This window comes from Callorhinchus milii, unplaced genomic scaffold (genome assembly GCF_018977255.1).
Source record: "Callorhinchus milii isolate IMCB2004 unplaced genomic scaffold, IMCB_Cmil_1.0 Scaffold2, whole genome shotgun sequence".
NCBI lineage: Eukaryota > Metazoa > Chordata > Chondrichthyes > Chimaeriformes > Callorhinchidae > Callorhinchus > Callorhinchus milii.
This window is the reverse complement of record NW_024704743.1, coordinates 76,220,945-76,243,145: the sequence shown is the minus strand read 5'-3', so window position 1 is coordinate 76,243,145 and position 22,201 is coordinate 76,220,945. Positions and strand designations below refer to the sequence as shown.

Here is a 22,201-nt window from a genome sequence, read left to right as displayed (position 1 = left end):
ACATCTACATCTTTGACTGTTTTGCCCACATTCTTGGTCCCTGAATCCCAGTTTTGTCCTTCTTAAATGCAATAATTATTCTGAGGTTGACAGTCTAGATGACTGAAATTAATTTCTGCACACAAGCCATTACCAGGTCAAATTAAGAATTGGAAAAGTTGAAATACAGTATGCAGGTTTCTCTGAATATTAACCAGCTGACAGCAAAGCACTATGTTTGGAAGTATGATTTATTTTCACAGTAAAGGTTATCAACTTGGAGTTCCTGTGTCAATTTATGAAGTGATACCAAAGTGAAACTAATATAATTTGATTTAAATGAAACCCACCTCATATACAACAACTTCCATTATATAGGGTCCTATATGTAGAATAACTGAGATGGGACTTGATTTAACATCTCATCTGAAGGATGGCAACTCCAACACTGTATTGGAGCATCAGAATAGACTGTCTGCTATGGAATAATCCTGGTTGCTCTTCTCTGTACCTTTCCAGCACTTGCCCCTCTCCAATGTGTCAACGGGCTTTTGAAGGTACAAGAAATTTGAGTTTGTGGAACTTTATCAAATGCTATGCCTCAAATCTTATCACACAATTTACATGCATAACACTTTCCTGGATAATGTAGAGGAGGCGATTTGAGCCTCTGGGGAGAAAACACACAAATCTGCATGTTTGTACAGAAACACTAGTCTTTGATTTAGTCTAGGAGAAGGTTTATTTCATAGATTCAGGCTATTGCATGACAGAATTAAATACTCAGCAAACTTCTCTGACAGATTAACTCACAAAGAAATCCATCTCCATCAGAGTTATTATTTTAAAACACAATCCTCCCAGTTGAAACCAACAGCATTTCTAAACATTTCATCAACCCTGCACTTTATTTGAAAAACAGTAAATCTCACTACTTTAGAATTTTAGAGATACAGGACAGTATTTAGAATAAAGCAGATCAATGAGCTAGAAAGATGGGTACCTCAATGCCTACAGTGATATAACATTTCCTCTCAGGATATTCAAGTTTCAATGTGACTCTTTATCACTCTGGTTTTGAGGTGAAGCTTTCAAATGCATTACTCATTAACCCTCAAGTGTCACAGACATGTTTGCATCAGGAGACAATGTGGTGCTTGCTCCACAAATTAGATCATACTTCTTGTGTTAAAGCTTTAAAACATGTCAAAACTTGTCCTGGTCAAGCATAGCAATACAAATCTTTACAGTTCTGAGTATTAATTGCCAGATTATATCATCTTTGAATTCAACCAGTAGACAGATTTTTCTATGTGGGGCTCCTTGGTAAAATAGTGACAAAATATACTGGGAAAACATGTTAGTGTTAAAAGTTTATAATAAAGGTAGATTTAGAAATAAGAGTGTACAAGGAAAAGAAAAGTTATGACAGGTAGAAGTCTTTTTTTTACAATATTTTAAAGTATTTCAGCATCACAGGGTGAGCTGAAGCTTCCTGTCCCTGTTAACACTTGAAGGGTTAACTCATTAATAGCAACACAAGTTTCCACTTTGATTTTCATAACATTTTTTTAAAAGTCTGCTATGAAAATCAAAATATCATCATTAAAGGATTACATATTTGTATTTACTCTAAGCTTAATTGTAAAGGAATTACAGTATTCTAATCCTCATTCTTTAGGTGGAACTAAATATTTTATGTTGCCAAACACAAAGATGAGCGATCACAATCACAATTGAATTCTAGTATTTGTTAAACTTATATTAACGGCATGGCAGATAATTAACAGATGGACTTTGCAGTGTGTATACACACATACTGAAGACCTCTTCTTGGGCAGGGTTATACATGGACTGCAGCAGCTGCAAGCACAACCTTTCCTTTTTTTCTTGGAAACAACACATCAATCAACAGGCTATTTGTATATAAGGGAACTCCAACCCCCGCAGAGAGGTGTCCTGACAGTTCCCGGGCACGTCAGCATTCAAGAGAAGGTGGCACAACTGATGGTTTTTAAGCAACGGGTCCATCGCAACAGAAACAATTGATAAATGGTGGTTGTACTGCAGCCAGCGCTTTACGGTCAGCAACCATCGCTCATCTCCTCTAGATTGCCTGCCTGGCAGGTGTTGGGTGGGGTGAACACAGATGGGTCACTAATTCCTAGTTGCAGATCAAAAAAGCGGGTTGAGGTTGTTACACTGTAGCTCTTGGTATAGGTTTCTTGCACTGGATAGCAGTCCTTAACTGTGTATATTCCAACCCAGGTTTCAACTGAAATATAAAAATATATCAGAAAGTAAGTAACAACTGTTCAATGTGCCCTTCAACATATTAACTTTGCAGATATCACATTATTACGTAATTCATCATAGGTATTGCATTTGATGTAGTGCCTCATGTTGAAATATCTCATTTGTGTGGTAAATTTTGTGTGTGTATACACATCGCAAAGTGTAGTAATATTTAATTTCTGCTGTTTTGCATGCATATCCAGTATCTAATCCTTGTCTGCAACATCCCACAAACTTCAATGAGGTGAATAATCAATTAATAAAAATGTAAATAAAAACTTCTTAATTTGCAGGATTTCATTGGTATACTTCACAAACCTTCAACACATACCAGCTGGGCAGAGAATTCATCTGTGAAACTCGGGATTCATGATTTCACAACAAAAGAAATGATGCAATATTAAATGGAACGCAAACTGGGAAAAGTTTCAACAATCAAATGCAAAATTTGAGCATGCAGTTATTTCCATTGTGGGTTAGTTTTTAAGCATGTTGAACTATTTATTGCATGATTCAGTTGGGACTGAAGTATGAATAATCATCAAATTCACAAGTTCACATATACAATTTACATAAAATAGAGATATTGGTCAAACAATTCTTTGAACTTGCAGTTTGTTTGAAGGTGGCAAACTTCAACATTATCTTCAAATACAACTGGTAGAGATTTTAATATAGCTCAAAATGTTCCAAAGCGCTCGACAGATATGATGGTGCACATTTGTGGTGGAAAAGGGAGATTAAAGTTTTGTTGAAAATAGTATGGTTGAAGAGCTACATTTTAAGAGAGTTTTAAAAGCAGGCAGAGTGGAAGAAAGATGAAGACATTTTGGAAGAGAAATCCAGAGGGTATGGTGGCTGAAGACTTGACCAGAATGGAAGGAGCAATAGATCAGAATTGGAAGGGCATAGGATACAGGAAGAATAACAGGACTGAAGAATACATTGGCTTAAGAGGAGCGAAACTGTGAAGGGATTTGAAAGTCAAGAAAAAGATCTTTTAAAAAAAAATCTGTTAATGTTCTCAGGGCCAGTGGAGCCTGGCAAGAATGTGAGGAAAAATAAGCATGTAGTGTGTGAGAAAATTCATGCTATACCTGTTTGGGTGAGCTGAAGCTTACAGAGGTTGGAAGCTATGGAAGGTAGAGTAATGGAAGCCAATGAAAAACCATTAGAGGGTGCAAAGCTGTTGGTCTGAGTAGAAATGACGGAGCACTATATCAAATGCAAAGATTACTATTATATTATATAAATGGAGCTGAGAATATTATTGTTATGCCCATTGAATTTTTTTTACTGTCACGTTTCCTTTGAATATACACAGCACTCTCAAATCCCTTTAAATTGGCTTACGTGAGCATAGCTGTCGTATTATTCATTGATGAGGGAGGCAATCAATTGCTTTGTTTAATGATCACAACCAATTTATTGGAATGACACATCCACAACACCTAAACATCATACAATGTGTTTATTGGTACACCTGATAAGTATAATTTGAGGAATTGCTTCCACATGGTGGCACTAGAGCGATGGGCCATATTTTCTGGACTTCAGTGTCAAATCGCCTCATTTTCTCAGCAATCCTAAAATTGTTGGTAATCCAATTAAAATTTAATGTGTAGAATTCACACGACAGGTTTATGAAAACTTTTAGTGCCAGAATGCCAGAAGCACAGAATCAATTACAAAAGTTATAAAGGGAAGTAAATAGGTACTTACAGCAATAATGCTTGCATTTGATATAATGCTTCATCACGTCATCGAGACGTCTCAAAATGCTTCACAGGATTTTTATTGCTAAGTGCAGTGATTGTACTTGTAGGTGAATGCGACAGCCAATTTGTGTGCAGAGTGTCCCACAAATAACCATGGAATAAGTGAACAATTTTTATTTGGGGGATTGTTGGCCAAAACAAGAGGAGAAACTCCCTTTTTGAAAAGTGCTTTGGGATCTTTTAACGTCCACCTGAACAAGCAGACCAATTTAGTATCTCATCTGAAGGATGGTACCTCCAACAATGTAGCAACCCCCTAGGACTACAAAGAATAATGAGGGGATTTTTTGAGAAAGGCAGGGAAGTGAGAACTAGAAAACATGTTGCTAAGAACTAAAAATAGTGAAGCAGGGTCGATAGGTGCATTGTTACAACCGTTATGACATGAAGTTGTTTTTCTTGTTCTTACAATTACTAGTTACAGTCAGTTTATTTAAAATAATTGGAATAGCAAACAATGAATACGGGATATACATAATAGAGCATTAATACTTAACTACTCACTACAAAGCTATCGGTAGCCAGAAATGCAATGTTCCTTTGTATAACAACAAGAAACCTACATTTATATAGCTTTCATGTCGGGAGGACAAATACTGCATTGTGTTGAGTTAAACAGAAATATGTAAACTACAAATCACGAACAATATTCAGGTTTCCCTTTTCTGTTCATTGATATAGCAGTACTCCTGAGTACAGTTGATGATTAGCCAGCCAAGGTCATCAAAGGGATTTGGAGGGGTAGTCATCACTGAGTGTTGAAATTCTTCTGATTTTGCTCTTGATAACACTAAAAGTCAACACCTTAGCATGTAGTATGTAGTGTTGTCATAGCTGGATGAGCAGCGAGAAACTTGCTAGTCTTGTAATTATAAACTATATGGTTTTGGCTGATTAAATTCTAACAGTACCCCCAATGTACTTAAACCATTGGCATCTTAATCACTACATCACCAGACCTCTTGCCAGTTCAGCTCCAGTGTGGTTTGGCAAGTAATCAACTCATAGTAGATATAGTGCTCAGAGTGTGCCCTGAGCTAATCATAAGAGTGCTTTGTAAAACATTACTGAACTGTTTTAAGCTTAAAATAAAAACGGGCCAATTCTAATATTAAAGTTAACTTTGCAAAATCAGATTCTACAGTTGGACAATTTTGTTCCCCATGGTTTAAATATCCAAATAACTGACTAATGTTCCTACAAATCTGATAAGAGTAAATGGGATCATATTTGCATTGCAGAAAAGTGCATTTTAACAGTTGTAAGAAAAAAATCAATACAGTTTGGCTGGTTTTGGGATATTGTAGAAAGGACCTAATGTTCTTGCAGGCAATGTGCAAGGTTTGAAAGTCAAAACAGCCTTGTGTGAACTCTGGAACACTTCATTGTTTACCAATAGCTAAATGGAAACTGGACAGAGAAAGCTGATACAGGTTTGATTCAAATGCTTTAAATTATCTTGGAATATGATTCTGAGATCTCAACCGGAGCAATGAGAAATATATCACGAATTAGAAAATTAACTTCAAAAGGTTATAAAAGATGCCTAATAATAATCCCTCAAGAAAAAAAAACAATAATAAATTGGTCACTTCAATTCTCGGCTGCCACATTTCGCCCACTAAACATAGTCAATTCACTTTACAGTACATTCTGTGAAGCACTTTGAAATGTCTGGAAGACGTGATAAGGTGCTATATCAAATATTATTTATCAAATATCAAGGATTATTATTTATTATTTATTGGCTACTGCGTTTCGCCCACAAATATACAGTCAATTCACTTTACAGTATATTCTGTGAAGTTCTTTGAGATGTCTAGAAGACGTGAAAAGCGCTATATCAAATGCAAGGATTATTATTATTATTTTATTAATCTAGATGTATATCCCATTGGAGAGGAATCCTGTAGCAGTAAGCTTTTGGGTTCACTAAAACATGTAGATTATAATCCTTCCAATTTGACTTTTATATCACCCAAGTAGGTACTAATCAATCTGAAAGACATCAGCTAGGAAACGGTAGATATAAATTATAGCTGCATCTTAAAACAATAACTGATTAAAATTTTAATTCTTGAGGAACTGCTTTGGAATACTTAAATGAAAAACACTGTAGATAATTTAAATGATCTGTTGGATAGTGAAATATTGTTGAGGAATCAAAAAAAATTGAATAAAGTTTAGACTGCTACTGTGGACAAACAAATTGCATGCTACCTGCTACTGCAACTGTACCGAATACTGCTGGGTTACTTACATTTCCGAGCAGGTTTTCTGTCTGACCACTCTTGAACCTCAATCTGGTCTCCTGGTCCACCAATATAGTATTGATCTTCATAGGTAGAGTTATTAGGAATATCGTATGGATCCCATACATCGGTGAGATGCAGTTTTGAACACTGCTTAGTCTTCTGCTCAATTTTAAAGAGTACTGACTCCTTGTACAGGTAGATATACTCAAAAAATCTACAAGATAGAGAGAAAATACAAATTATTTCTGTTCCAGTGAAAACAGTTACAACTGATTTATTTAACTGTAATATTACATTAAATACAAGTGGTGTTCAAATAACCACATCAATTAATGTCATACAGTGAAATATGAAATCCATCACATGGTTCAATGAACGCAAGGAACTGAAATTAAAGGAAGGCAATCTTCCATTCCATTCAGTAACCAATAACCATGTATTTGTACAGGGCAAAAGTAGTTCCATTACTCTTACATCTGGTGAAACAAGCTCAGTAATTTAACACTTCACCTCATCAAATTTCTCCTTAAATAAGACAGCAAAAATAAAAAAATGCAGATCATTTTTAATGGATTATATCAATGCAAGTTGTTGTTGTAGAATTATTCTCACATTCACTATATAAACAAAATACCAACAACAACAACTTGGATTTATATAGCGTCCTCCAAGCCGGATGGCGTCTCAAATCGCTTCACAGTAACGGATCCCGGGGCTGAGCCAGGAGGGTGGGGAAGAAGGTGACCAAAGACGTGGTTGAAAAGAAAGGTCTTCTGCAGGGACCTGAAAATAGGAAGAGAGGGGGCGAGGCGAAGGGAGTGAGGAAGGGAATTCCAGAGCCTCAGAGCATAGTGGCTGAAGGCACGGCCGCCGAGGGTGGCGGAGGACTCGGGGGACGAGGAGGAGGCCAGACTCGGAGGAACGAAGGCAACGGTACTGTTTTGAGGAGAGAGGAGGTCAGAGAGGTAGGGGTTGCAGAGGAGTGAAGGGATTTGAATACAAGGGTGAGGATCTTGAAGTCGATCCTCTCTGGGATAGGCAGCCAGTGCAGTCTGGCAAGGACTGGGGTGATCAGGGAGCGGAGTTTGGTACAGTTGAGAATGTGGGGGCCAGAGTTTTGAATGATCTGGATTTTATGGATGGTAGTGGATGGGAGACCGGCGAGGAGGGCATTTGAAAAGTCCAGCCGAGAGGTGACAAAGGCAACCAACGGCGGTAGAGTCAACTACTGGCTTAACCCATTGATATTTTCATAACTCAATTTGAGTTGCCTTGTGAAAAATTTCTGTTTTCATCTTTCTTCACTCTCCAACTTCTTTTTCTTTATTGCATGTTGACAGCAAAGTGACACAGCGGCAAATTTTCAAAGAAATCCCAAACTGGTCCTATTCAGTACATTTTCATACTGATCCAAATTTTCAACCTTTGGTTTTACTAATAATAAGACGTCTTTTCCATGATACGAATACAATAATGTGTTGATTCTGCAGTCGCAATATTAAACAACAGGTGCAATGAAAAATCTATATTCATGTGGCTAGCTCATCTACTATTCTATATCTACATCTATATCTTCATCATCTATATCTAATTCTTAAGTTATGGCACTCTCGTGTCTCAGTTCTAAGATCAGCATATTTATAACAGTCTGAATTTGATTGACCTGTATTTCAAACATTTATTTTACTGCGTGATAGCTTTCAGAAATATCACAACCATTTAAATTTAGACTTACTACTGTTTCTCAGATTAAAAACCTTTGCTTACAACTTGAGGGAAAACATTTTAGTGAAGTATTTATCACCAGTTTTTCTGCATACAATTTAAATAAATGTACAAAAACGTACTTAAATGATTTTATTGTATTCGTATCATGCAGAAGAGGTCTTATTATTAGTAAAAACAAAGGTTGAAAATTTGGAACTGAACTGCAAGTGATAAGTGTGGATTAAGTGTAGAGGTTGTACCTCTACAACAACAAATTGCCTCTAGACTACACATTTATCAGTCGTTTGGCAAAAATATCTTAAAACAAGACAGGAGTCGATAAAAAACTAATTGAAATATTTCCCTGTGTACTACTTCACAATGAAGGTTTTCCTTTAAATATTGACATTTATTTAAGACATTTGTTTTATTAAGTTTTGCAACTGAAATGCACAATGACTTATTTTATTCTTCAAGGACAAAGTTACAAAACAGAACTAAGGACAAGACTGAAAATAATATTGGTCCAAAAATATAATTGTCACTGTTGAAAGTTTTCCACTGCAAAGGAAAAGGTCACTGCATTTTTAGACTGCCCCATGCTGATAAAATCGTGACAAAAATAGGTGTACTGCTCGTCTTTGATATAAATGAGTCCAAGGTCTTTAACCAACAGGTAGAACTAAAAGCAAGATATTTTTAACCATTGCCCTTCTGCAACTGGCCTCCATACACAAAGGAAAATTAGAATTGCCTGTATACCGGTTATCCATATATTGCTGTGCACAATTGGCTGCTGTGTTTCGACCACAAAATACACAGTCAATTCACTTTACAATACATCCAGTGAAGAGCTTTGAGATGTCTCAACGACATAATAAGGAGCTATATCAAATGCAAGGATTATTATTATACGCAGTATGGTAGTAGCTTACCAGACAATGCTTTCAATGACAAGCTATTTGTTTTTAGATGGTTTGACTCTAGCAAAATGCCAACGCGCACTCTAGACTTGGCCCATGCCAACCTGCGCCTAATACTTTCGTAAGCAGGATGTGTCCTTCCATGGAGAGAGAGCGCATTCCATCCCAATAAATATCTCTGGAATTTCAAATGTATAGGTGTGGTACATGAAGCTCTCGATTTGGTTTGAAATTTATCTTCAAACTTTTGATTTTCCCATAGAAAAACACAAGGTAAACTTTCAACCCATATCCACTTATGGTCTGGTCTGTGTATTGTGAGTTTACTCTGGAGCTGCCTCAAACAGGACAAGGTTATATTTATACTTAAACATATATTTGGTAACCTGGCCAATTAAATTGGAAAGGATAGTCTGAGTATCTCAGAGACAGGATCCGTGAGCCCATAGCCTTTATTTTGATATCCAAATACAGCACTTCCCGCCACCCACACAGTCACCTGCACTAAACTCTGTATCCCCATCACATTGTGGAGTCCTGTAGCTCATTGGTTAGAGCACTCGCTTTGCAAGCGAGAGACCTGAGTTCAATTCCCGGCAGGGCGAAACCTTGGACAAGTTTTCTTACTCCACACAGAGCCTAATAATAATCCCTCCAAAAACAAAACAATAATAAATTGGTCATTTTCAATCTACGACTGTTTGTGGGACATTGCTGTGCGCAATTGGCTGCCGCGTTCGCCCACAAATATGCAGTCAATTCACTTTACAGTGTGTTCTGTGAAGCGCTTTGGGACGTCCTCCCGACGTGAAAAGCGCTATATCAAATGCAAGGATTATTATTATTATTATTATTATTATTATCAGTTCTAGCCAGGCTTCAATGGCTCCCTATCACCGAATGGATCGATTTCAAGATCCTCACACTCGTTTTCAAATCCGTTCATGCTCTGGCACCTCCCTACCTCTCCGACCGTTGGTGGCCACGCTTTCAGCCACTATGCCCCGAAAAGCTGGAATACTCTTCCTCTATCCCTCCGTCTTTTCCCTTCCTTCTCCATCTTCAGGTCACGCCTGCAGACTTTCCTATTTGACCGTGCCTACGGTCACCTCCCCCTCCCCCGGTTCGGTGTTGTGCTCCGCCACTGTCAAGTGCTCTGGGATGCTAACCCTGCGTGAGGGGCGCTATATAAATGTAAGTTGTTGTTGGAGCAAAGTTTGTGGAATTGGGTACAAGTGGCTGAGCAATGTGCAATAGAATAGTCATATTCTGAATATGCTGGTTTCTACCAGAAGCTGAGCAGATATAGCAATGACGGTGATGTTAGGCACCTTTCTAGCCTCTGCAAAGGTTAGGTGATGCAATTCTACTGGTCACTAATGGTAAATCAGCATTAGTAAAAATTCGGGCGATCCGAAGAAGAAACAAGAAGCCTAGTTGTATCAATGGCTCTTTTAAGAAAACCCACTCAATCCTGCAAAACACAACAGTAACACACTAGGAACTGTGAAAGCACGATACTAGTTCCAGATCTTGATTCTACAGACAACGTTGAAGAATCATCAAAGATTTCAATACGAGTCTCTTACAGACAAGTACAGGCATGTTAAACCACTTTGGATTAACAAATTGTTTAAGCATCAGTACTTTTCAATCAAAATTCAATACAGAGCTAAAGTACTTTTTGAGGAATGGTTGCATGACGACGTAGGATTCTTGTTTCAAAACGACTAATTTCACACTTGGTTTTACAGTATATATAGGTATAATACTTATATTTAATATAGTGCCCTTTCGCATTGGGAGGAAGTCTCAAAATGCTTCCCAGTACATGCTGTAAAGTGGAATAACTGTGTATTTCGTAGATAATAATAATAAATAATAATAATAGATATCCATGTTTGTCATTTAATATCAGAGGCATTGAAATTTGAATTAATCTGAATGTAAATCAACATTGAATATCTGTACTCTGTCACAGGGAGATGCCACATATGTACTTTTTTTGGTCAGCCTGGTATCCACCACATGTAGAAACCCCATCCACATGCTTGAATATCCAAACTTGACAACGTTTCAAATATGCCACCTATACATGGAAATTTCTGTGTCTGGAAAGGAATGTGCACTCTTTCCCTGGAGACCCATCTTGCTTACCTAATTCCAAGGAGTATTAGGTAGGCAAGGGTCAAGGCTCGAGGATCCTCAGAGTATATGTTGGGGTATTGTTGGAGTTTAACTAATCTGTCACCAGCAATGCTCTGGACTTGGTCCGACTTAACCAAACTACCGAGATCACCACATCACCGAGATTGACTTGATTCCGACATTCTGTTATCAAGTATATCACCTTTAAGGAGACAATGTATGCTAATTGTGCTTTGGTGGCAAACATTTTTTGAAAATTCATTCTGGTATTGTATATTGTACCAGTCACACTATGTTGTAATAAAGTTCATCCCTTCAGCTCCAGTGACCAGACAGAATTGACAGGCGTTTTGGGATGTCATCCTGGCTTGAAAGATGCGGTGTGAGTGTAAATTGTATATTTATTAAGGGTGGAACTTTGTTTGTCTGATAACATTTGTCTTTTCAAAGAATCTGATAAAGTAACAACCATGAAAATTCAGTACACAGACAAATTAGTCTGCACTAATTGTTAACTTCCAGGCATGCAGTCATCTAGTGCTGATAAGCATAAACACAGTTTCCACAATGCAGAGATAAGAATCCGACACATGGAAACCAGTGCAAGCCAATTAGGAATGGGAACTACTGAATAAAACTATCACATTATGTATCCCGAAATAAACGAATCATTTATGCTATGCCTTATACAACCAGTACCACATCCACACCACACAAACATACTAAGGAGGTGGAGAAAAAGCAGGGAAATGAGTTTAAGCAATTTGGCATGAACTAATCAAAATAACAGAAACACTCACTAAACTACTAACTTCCAACTCCTTTTCCACTTTTACTGTAATTATTAAATATTTGCTTATTATTTTCATGCTGTATTTTGATTTTTTAGTAAAACTAATATTCTCAGAAAAACACTAGAAGTTGACCATTGGTTCACTAAGCTTTCCCATTCAACTTCCCACAAGATTCTTATAACAATTGGTTTTATCATCTAATAATCCTAATTCCTGTCAATTTCCATGAACCTGTCTGGTCCTCTTTTGAAATTCCTTTGGTAGTTTGTTCTACATGCCTATAACCAGTTGACTAAAATCAATTTTCCTGCACATTTCATTATTTTTGTTTTCAACAAAAGCAACAAATTACATTCACTTTGAAGCTATAGTCCATTGTTCTCAAGGTTTCTATACAGGAGAAAAAAAGTCTGCAACCACATTTATTAAATGCTTCATAACTTTTCAAGTCCTGCTCAGACCATCTCCAAGCAACAAAAGTACGAGGGTGGCTTATCTTCTCTCCTGGCTCAGTCACTTAAATTCAGGAATTAATATAGGAACCTTCACTGCACTCGCTCCAATATCTAAAAATATTTTTTGAAATAAGAGACAAAAATTGTACACAATTGTTCAGATGTGGTCTCATCAAAACCACATACAAATTTTAAAACCCCTTTTTTTAAACTTGCATATTACTCTTATCTATACAACTCTTATCTACCCAGCTCAACATTTTGTTTGCTTTCTTAACTACCTGGGAATACAGTGCATGACCTTCCCACTAAATATTCAAGGTTGCTGTCCTTTTATATGTCACAGATTTTCTCCCGATACACATTTCATAATATTTTCATAATTACATTTCTCCATTTTTACATGCCAACTTTCTGCATACATTGCTACATACACTCTTCTGAACTTGTGGACACTGATCTGAGTGCCACTGACTTCCAAATTGGTTTTATTTGCAAATTGGGACATCTTTGGCATGATTCCAGATCCCCAAATCATATAGAATATTTTTTAAAAGTGGTACCAACATCACTAGAGACTAGTTCCTAGCAGATAGCTCTTTATATACTACCACTCAATAACAACAAGATTACATTTGTATAGCGCCTTTCACATCGGGAGGACGTCCCAAGACGCTAAAACTTTTATCAATTAGGTAGTTGATAATGCACTTTAATATGATGCCATCTAACCCACTAGTCTGAATCTTATGCAGTAGTTTATTGTATGAAACAGTGATGAACACCTTCCTCAGATCTAGGTTTTCTGATCTGTTGGAAATGCCTATGGGAATCTTTACAAAAAACAAATATACAACAATACAAAGATAATGCATACTTACTCAAATTTATAAGATCATAAATTAATAATAATAATAATCATCCTTGCATTTGATATAGCGCTTTTCACGTCGGGAGGACGTCCCAAAGCGCTTCACAGAACACTGTAAAGTGAATTGACTGTATATTTGTGGGCGAACGCGGCAGCCATTTGCGCACAGCAATGTCCCACAAACAGTCGTAGATTGAAAATGACCAATTTATTATTGTTTTTGGTTTTTGGAGGGATTATTGGAAGGAGTAAGGAAACTTGCCCAAGGTTTCGCCCTGCCTGGAATTGAACTCAGGTCTCTCGCTTGCAAAGCGAGTGCTCTAACCATTGAGCTACAGGACTCCACAATTGAGCTACAGGACTCCACATTAGTCTAACTTTTTTTAAACTACAAGTCACAATTACATCCATTTCAATATTTGATTAAACATGTGCACTTATTTTCATAGATAACAATATATCTAGTGTTTGTTTAAAAATCCAATTTGTTTAGATTTCATTGTGATTATTGTTTAATCAAGAGAATATCATCAATCAGCTTCAAGTGCCCATATAATCCATTTAGACAGGAATTATTACAAAAAAAACGTTTTTTCTGCTAAGTGTACTTGGGACATTAAGTAAAGGTTCTTAGGTTACAAAAAACAGTCTTGAACTGTCGGAAGAAGGTGGAGGTACAGGACAGATGGACCAGGGAATTCTAAATATGAAAACACAGACTAGTGGAAAAACAGATGGATAAGATTAATGGCTGAAACCTGAGTGGCTTGTCTTGTAACCTGTGGTCAGTACAGATATCATGTAGTGCTTTATTTAAGCATAGGGGCATAGGTTCATAACCAGAAGGGAACACAGAAGCACTTTGCACTTAACAAAAACAATTAACCACAGCTGATAAAAGGTGCAATGCACTTGCATTTTAACTAAATAGATATGGAATTTTTGCAAATTAAATACTGCTTCTAGAAGTCATCAATCTAAAGCCTTGTATTTCACAATCAACATTTCCAAAAATAAAGATATTTTGTATGAACTTAAGTGAGAAATTCCACATTTAGATTTCATGGGGAGAGAAAATTAAAGTTACACCACTCTGTGTAATTTAAAAACTATGTGGTATGAAAAGAAATCAATGGCAAATCAGTAAATGGTAAGACTAAGCAAGTACAGACCACTTTGAATTCAAAGCTGTGAACCCAGACAGTGCAATAAAGTCTTATCACTAAGATACTGAAGTGTCATAAAATATTAACCAAATAATGGAAGCTCTTGTGCTTTATTTAGAATCTGGATTTATGGCATCAACTTTGACTTTTGGTTTGCAAGTATCAGTTTGTAAAATTGTGGCTAAATAAAAGTATGAAAACAGGCTAGTAAGCAAAACAATGGCGGGAAACGGTACTATTTTTCAGATGTTACAAACTACCATGGAGCCTGATAAGGGGGAAGACACGAGCTGCAGAATTCTAGATGATCTGCAGCTTGTGTAGGGAAGAGTTGGGAAGACTGTCAAGCAGGGAGTTGGTGTAGTCGAGCCGAGATGTAATCAATGCATGGATGAGGGTTTCAGCAACCTGAGGGGTGAGGTAGTGGCAGAGCTGGGCGATGTCGAGGTGCGGAAAGGCAGACCGAGTCATGGCACCGATGTGGGATAGAAATGACAGTTAAGTGTCAAACAAGACGCCACGTTTCCGGACTGGGTTGGTAAGGTGTAATGTGCATCCCTGGATGGTGATGCTGTCAGCGGCTGAGGTGTGGAGGCGCTGACGGGAGCGAATTAGGAGAGCCTCGGTCTTGTTGACATTCAACTGGAGAAAGTTAGCTCCTATCCAGTACTTGATGTCTGACACACATTCTGTCAGGACAGCAGTGGTCCTGGAGTCGAGGATGGAGGCAGAGAGATAGAGTTGGATGTCATCCACGTACATGTAGAAGTTGACCCCGTGTCTGCGGATGGTTTCACCAAGAGAGATGGGAACATGTAGATATTGAAGGAGAGGACGAAGGACAGAGCCCTGCGGAACACTGCATGAGACGGTGCGGGGGCTGGAGGAGAAGTGAAGACGATGCGAAAGGTAGGATTTGAATCAGTCAAGGACAGAATCATGAAGGTTGATGTGGAGGAGGAAAAAATGGTCAACGGTGTCAAAGTCAAGAGAGTGCAAGGAGGATAAAGAAATGTCATTTGTCACTTTGACCAAGGCTGTTTCTGTGCTGTGAGCAGCACGGAAACTTGATTGGAGGGATTCATAGAGGGAGTGGCGGGAGAGGAAGGAGCAGGAAAGGGAGGTTGGAGATGGGGCAGTAGTTTGAGAGCAGGGATGGGTCCAGGGAAAATTTTTGAGGATAGGGGTGATGATAGCTGGTTTTAAGGGGGTGGGAATGGTGCCAGTGAACAAGGAGATATTGATGATGTCCGTGAGTAGAAGGGCAAGAAGGTGGAGCTGGGAGGTGAAAAGAAGGGTAGGGGTGGAGTCAAGGGAGCAGGTGGTGGGTTTCATATGGGTTATGATGCTGATGAGAGAGGAGGAAACAGGTTTGAAGGTGTGGAGGGGGAATTGGGTAGGTGCCAGAGTGTAAGAGGGAGATGGGGATGGGGCAGCAGTTGCAAGGGCAGAGGCGGCTGAATGGATCCCCTTGATTTTGGTCTCGAGGAAGTCCAGCGTCTCCTCGCAGTTGGAGTAGAGGATGGGCGAGGCGTGAGAGGGTGGGCGGAGGAGCCGGTTGGTGGTGGAGAAAAGGAGCCTGATGTTGTCTTTGGCCTCCAAGATTGTCTTGGAATAGAAGGACGATTTAGCAGAGGTGAGGGCGGAGGGTTAAGTTTTAATGTAGTCCAGCTAGATCTGCTGATGGACCGTTAAATTAGATTTGACCAGTTAGTTACAGGTTATTATCTTGAAGCTCATTGCCTTGACCTGCCAGTTACGGGCTATCTTGAAGCAGCATTGCCCTGACCAGCGAGTTACAGATTATTATCTTGAAACACCCTAACCAGCCAGTTACAAGCGATTGAGGCTATTATCTTGAAGCGCCATGACCTAACAGGCTGGTTCAGGTTATTATCTTGAAGGCAGTATTGCCCTGTCCGGCTAGTTTTGGGGTATTATCTTGTAGTGCCATGACCCTGAACAGCTAGTTACACGTTATGACACAGAGCAGTTGTCCGTCTGCACCCAAGATGCCCACCAGCCCGGCTGCACCTGCTCCCACACGCGGTCTGACCCTCGCCTTATTTGCCCTTGATCCTGAAGCTAAGAAGGAGGAGTCAGACGCATAAATCGTCACTCGCTTTTGTTTGTGGAACGTGATTTATATATTATTATCGCTGTTGTCTTCCGCCCCCCCACCCCCCCAAGGAAGAGCGGTGCTCTAATCCGGGAGCGGGCAGTGCGGTGCTGGGGGCCGGAAATGGTCCACCCGCAATGCGGCGAGATAGGGGCGGGCGGGTGCACGGCCAACCGGGGGACGTGTTTGTGTTGTGCTACGCGTGGAAAAAAAACCCCACCTTTAATAATAATAATAATAATAATAATAATAATGATGATCCTTGCATTTGACAAGAGCGACAACTTTGGGGCGGGTGCCTTAATCTTTACAAATAAACCTCACGTACAAAACGTCTCCTTAAAGACCTTTATTGGCTTCAAATGCACTGAACTCAATTATTTATTTGATGGGGAATGGGGGGCTACGAGCGTAGTATAGTTTATGGCAAACCCTGACCCCTTGCTCTTGCCCCACAGGGTTTCACTGCACTGCCCCCCACCCCCCGCCCGCCCGCCATGGTACAGGTAGTAACAAACAGGCCCACCTCTTGCAGGGGAAGTGCCCCTTCTGCTCCTCCAGCGCCCGCACTCGCCGGCTCTTGGCATCGTACGAGAGCAGGAGGCGGCTGTTCCTGCCCGTGTTGTGGTCGTACACCACGGCCCTGCCTTCCCACTGCTCGGGGGCCAGGCACGGCACGGGCTGCGAGGCGAGGCCCGGGCTGGGGCCCAGGACCGGCTGCGGCGGGGACGCGCCGCCGGGGGTGGCCAGGCAGAGGAGCAGCAGGAGGCGGGGGGCGGAGAGCGACCGTGACTGCATGATGGCGGCGGCGGCGGTTGACGGTTGGGTCCGTTGCGTTTCAAAAAAAACACGTTCCACTGCTCGCCGTCCCTCTCGTGTGACGGGCGGGTCACGTGGGCCACAGTGACCCCCGGGCCTCACCCACACACACAGCAGCGGCGGCTGCAGCGGTTTTGCCCACAGACTTGCACTCACTCCGCTTTGTAGCCCAAAGTCCGCCCAACACCCGCCCCACACAGTAGCCCAACATCACGCGCGGTCCGTCTCCCAGTTCGGCTTTCAGTGCTTTTTCGGACCGCGCTGAGAAAAGGAGGGAACGTGCACTTGGCTTAAAATGCTACGTTTTTTTTTAACTTCAAATCTGTTTACGAAATAAATAAATACACACACACACACACACACATACATACACACATACATTAAATCGGGCACACGCCCGAAAAGCGCTGCCCGCGCTACCGCAACAAAAAAAGCGCCCGAATTGGCCGCGGACCCGCCCCAAAATCCGCCCACATCTGCGCTGCGGGGGGTGGGGGGGGGAGGGCAGGAGCGCTGCTCGCAGTGTTGCTCCGTTGGGTGTGTGTGTATGTGTGTGTGTGTGTTTTTTTGCTGAACTGTGCTTTGGGTGGGTGCCTGATTTATGCATTTTTGATTTAAACCTGCGAAACCCGTTTTTTTTTCTCTCTCTCTCTCCCTCTCTCTCTCTCTCCTTTGAAGACCTTTTCTTACCCAGTTTCAAAAGCACCAAAACCTGGATCGGCCACTTCGGGAGGAGGCAACGCTTTGGGCTGTGGTGTTTGGTTGACTTTGGGCTGCAAATGCATTTTAATTTGTGGACACCCTGACCACACACACACACACACCCTGCACGTAGGGTGCAAAGTATGGGAATTCGGGGGGGGGTTGGGGTGCAATCGACCCACTGCCTCCTTTTTTGCTTTAAAAAACACGAGCTTTATCCCAAGGTTATTTATTTTAAGACTTGTGATTAATATTTTTTTTGGAAACACCATTGCCCTCACAAGCTAGTTCTGCCTAGAGGTTTGCACAGATGCATTCCACTGGATGCTGAGCACATATGGACTGAGGGTCGAGGATGTAATATATGTGGCGTGTTTGGAAAATGCGCGCATGTTACAAGATGTTGAGTCTCTTGATGTTACACATGCACATAGGTCCAAAAGATGCTTATGTACATAGATCAAGCAAAATAAACAGTCACTACACTATGTGGAATTGCTTAGAGAAACTCTCCCAACCTGAAAGGCTCTCCCATCAAATAAAGGGATTATTTATTATTTAAAGTCATGTCATGTGAATCACTTTGAGACATCCTCCTGTTGTGAAAGGCACTATATCAAATGCAGGGATTATTATTAACAGATTGTGTTCCAAAAATGCTCACATATCACACAATGTCGAGGCATTAAGTGTGCACATAACCTCAGATACACATACGTAGACAGATGGCGTATGTATTCGATATCTATCTGTATCCATTGTGTAATATGTTGACACAGATATAAATTTAATGTTTATAGTTTGCATTAAAAATCCAAGTGCTGTATAGAGAGGTGTAAAATAAATTGTCTGATATGCAGATTTTGCATATACTGTATTATTCTTTCTGCAAAAATGCTTTCATATAATTGATATTCAGTGTATGTAAAACAATGTGTCCATATTATGTAATATACACATACAAAATTTAAAGCCATAAGTTATTTTAAAATCCTACAAGTACAAAATTGGTGTTTTCGTTGACCTCAGACCTACCTATCACTTAAATGAAAGAATGCACATCCTAATCCAGGCACAGGAAAATTGGTTTGGATTCTCTTAAACATGATAATTGGATTTTCCTATGTGTCAGATCCCTAGCTGACCAAAACAACACTTACAATATTTCAGTTTGTTAGTTTGGTTGACTGTTCCATGAATGTGTTGGTAGCTGGTGGGTGGGTCTGCCAAATCTCTCAGAAAAAAATGTAACACAATTACATATAAACAGATAATGTAGAGAAACCTCTGTAGAAAAAAACCATAGTCATCGGAAGTCAGGCCTTCAGCCTCTCTGCCCCCACCCTCTGGTACCCCATCCCACATACCCTTCGCCTCACTCCCTCCCTTGCCTCCTTCAACGCACACCTCAAGACCCTCCTCTTTGACCGTGCCTTTGGCCACCCTCTCTGCCCTCCACTGTCCCTGATTCCGACCCCTGACCCCACCCCACCCCCAGCTCGGGTCCTAATCCCTGACTGTTCAGCGCCTTGGGATGTCCTCCCGATGTGAAAGGCGCTTTACAAATGTAATTTTTTATTGTATACAGTCAACCTGAAGGGATGTTCCCTTTGCAAGTCACATATGAAAAGAAAAAAACCTGTTCACTGTAACATGTATTTTTAAAATATTTCTATTGTTGATTTGTTTGAGTTGATGGTCCTTAATGCTGTTTTCTATCAAAACACCTCATAACTTTAAAGATCTCCATCAAGGCACCCCTCAACCTTTTTTGTTCCAATGGAAAAATACCAGTTCCACCAGTCTCTACTGATAGGGCAAACTACTTATCCACGGTACCATCCTTGTAAATTTCTGCACCCCATTTGTCTTGATGAACCCTTCAGGCAAAACCCTCATCCACGTCTTTGTCACTTCCCAACTGGACTATTCCAATGCCCTCCTTGGTGATCTCTCCAGCTCCACCGTACACAAAATACAATGAATTCAAAACTCAGCCGCCCAGATACCCACTGGCACAAAACTCCGTACCCCCATCACACCAGTCCTTGTCCATTTCCATTGGCTCCCAATTACTGAACAAATCAAATTCAAGATCCTCTCACTCGTTTCAAATCCCTTCATGCCCACTCACCACCCTACCTATCCAACCTGTTTACCCTCATCTTCACCACGCTCTACATCTGCTCGGCTGGCTCCGGCCTCCTATTTGTCCCTCATCCCCTCTGCTCCACCATTGCGTGCCTTCAACCACTAAGCCCCGAAACTCTGAAATTCTCTCTCTTTATCTCCTCCCCCTTGTCCCATTCCTCTCCACATTCAAATGCCGCCTAAAGACCTTTTTTTTAATTGTGCTTACGGTCACCTCGCCCCTCACTCTCCGCCTGCCACGTTGTCAGATTCCCAACTGGACTGGGAATGTCAAGCGCTCTGGGATGTTACCCTGCGTGAAGAGCACTATATAAATTCATGTTGTTGTTGATATCCTTCCTAAAGTGGGATGACTAAAGCTAGACATAATGTTCTAACTACAGTCTAACTAACAATTTATATAAGTTTAGCATTACCTCACAAAACCTAGGATTCCATTTGCCATTTTTAATCGATTCAGCCTGATTAATATATGCTATTGGTACTAATTTAAGTGGCAATTACGACAAAGAAGCATTCCACACAGAAATTGAGCATTCAGGTCATTATATCAGTGCCATTGTCAGCTATCTTTCTAGATCACCCCTTGACTTCAATCACTTTGGTAAAATGTCATTTTGCAAAAACACAATGACATGTGTTACAGAGCAAACTAGAGCACAATCAATGTTTGAGTACATTGCACCAAGAAAATCTGTAATGCCTACTGCTGTTTTGCCCACAAAATATAGACACTCCGCTCGACGATATATCCTGTGAAGAGCTTTGAGAAGTCTCAATGATGTGGTAAGTCGTCATATCAAAAGCAAGGATTATTATTACTAGTAGTGCTTTGTTACTTCTTCCTTTTCTGAAAATGTTAAATTGTGATTGCCTTTGTAATAGTGCTTCAAAATCCTTAAAAGGGGTTCATTCAAATAAAATAAACATGGGCAACGTTATTTTATTTTATTGCATATTTGAAGCACTGTTATTAGGTTTATGAGATCTATCTATTGATGTCTTAGATATTATCCTTGGAGCAGATTCTGAATTGCTTCATCAGTACAAATTTCCCTATAAATTTTGGTAACTTGGTATAAAACAGTGCACACATTCCAAATGAAACATCTATCAAAGTATTATTCAAATTAAAACTTCAGGAACCAAGTCGGAATCATTATGACTGACCCAATTGCATTTCAGAGTAAAAGTACAATTGCATTTCAGAGTAAAAGTACAATTGGTCGAATTTGTGATTGACGCCCTTCAGGGACATTGGGCCAACGTTGTCCAAATAACCGGGTATCCAAACGTCGCAGACAACGTGAAAGTAGTTGCTGACCGTTGCTTGTAGCTGTTCTGCATTGATGCATCATTCATGCAACTCACTGAACAAAATTCTGACCTAACTTCGGCACTTTGCTGCCTTTCAGCGGTAACCGTCCAATTTCCTTTTGCGTGCCCTGTTATATTGTCCCTCACTATGGCGAGCGCTGTTGCCCCACATCTCTCAAAACCGGGTTTAATGTTTAACTGAACTATTCTGTTTCGAACCATTCAGCAACAGTCTGCAACGATCTCTCTCTCTCTCTCTCTCTGGCTGAACCCCTGTAGATGTGTTGTCTTTCATTCTGATCCTCCGTGTTTGGAAGCTGCAGATCTTTGCTCTCAACAAAGGATCCTTCACGTATTAGAGGGGTGGTGGGGCGCTAAAAAGACCATTTAACATTTGATCCACTTTATCCATCCCAGGTTAAGGGAAAAGAAACAGTAAAATCCAGTTAGCCCCCTTCTGGCGATGGTATGAAATAACAGAACGAGCAACAGATCTACAGCAACGAACAAACATACTGCCCACGTTTTATCCAAACTTTAAGACGATGCAATGAACAAATATGTATCTAAACTTTAAGACGAAACAATCACGAAAGCACCTACACCATTCGGTAAGCGTTCCCTCTTTGATCAGGGTTATGCTGCAAAAAAAAACAACTCCAGAGCAGGGCAGAGCTGGTAGATCTTTTTGCAAAAAAAAAATCATTGACTCAAAAGTGGGT

The 22,201-nt window shown here is 40.2% G+C and overlaps 1 protein-coding gene across 1 annotated transcript; it reads right to left on the bottom strand.

The window, feature by feature from the left end:
• Nucleotides 1–702: 702 nt before the first annotated feature.
• epdr1 (ependymin related 1) lies at nt 703–17,647 on the bottom strand. The gene is made up of 3 exons (XM_007900872.2): nt 17,017–17,647; nt 6,313–6,521; nt 703–2,254 (listed from the first exon to the last, which is right to left on the bottom strand). Exons 1-3 carry the CDS (start codon nt 17,286–17,288, stop codon nt 2,064–2,066), a joined length of 672 nt encoding a protein of 223 aa, XP_007899063.1. The 5' UTR covers nt 17,289–17,647; the 3' UTR covers nt 703–2,063.
• Between the last annotated feature and the right edge of the window lie 4,554 nt (nt 17,648–22,201).

Bases quoted from the DNA above. Each gene is read 5' to 3' on its own strand.
- epdr1 (XM_007900872.2), bottom strand. From the start codon at position 17,288: ATGCAGTCACGGTCGCTCTCCGCCCCCCGCCTCCTGCTGCTCCTCTGC. The intron at 6,522-17,016 runs GTGGGCCTGTTT...TCTATCTTGTAG, and splicing joins GGGCACTTCCCCTGCAAGAG to ATTTTTTGAGTATATCTACC. The intron at 2,255-6,312 runs GTAAGTAACCCA...TTTATATTTCAG, and splicing joins CAGAAAACCTGCTCGGAAAT to TTGAAACCTGGGTTGGAATA.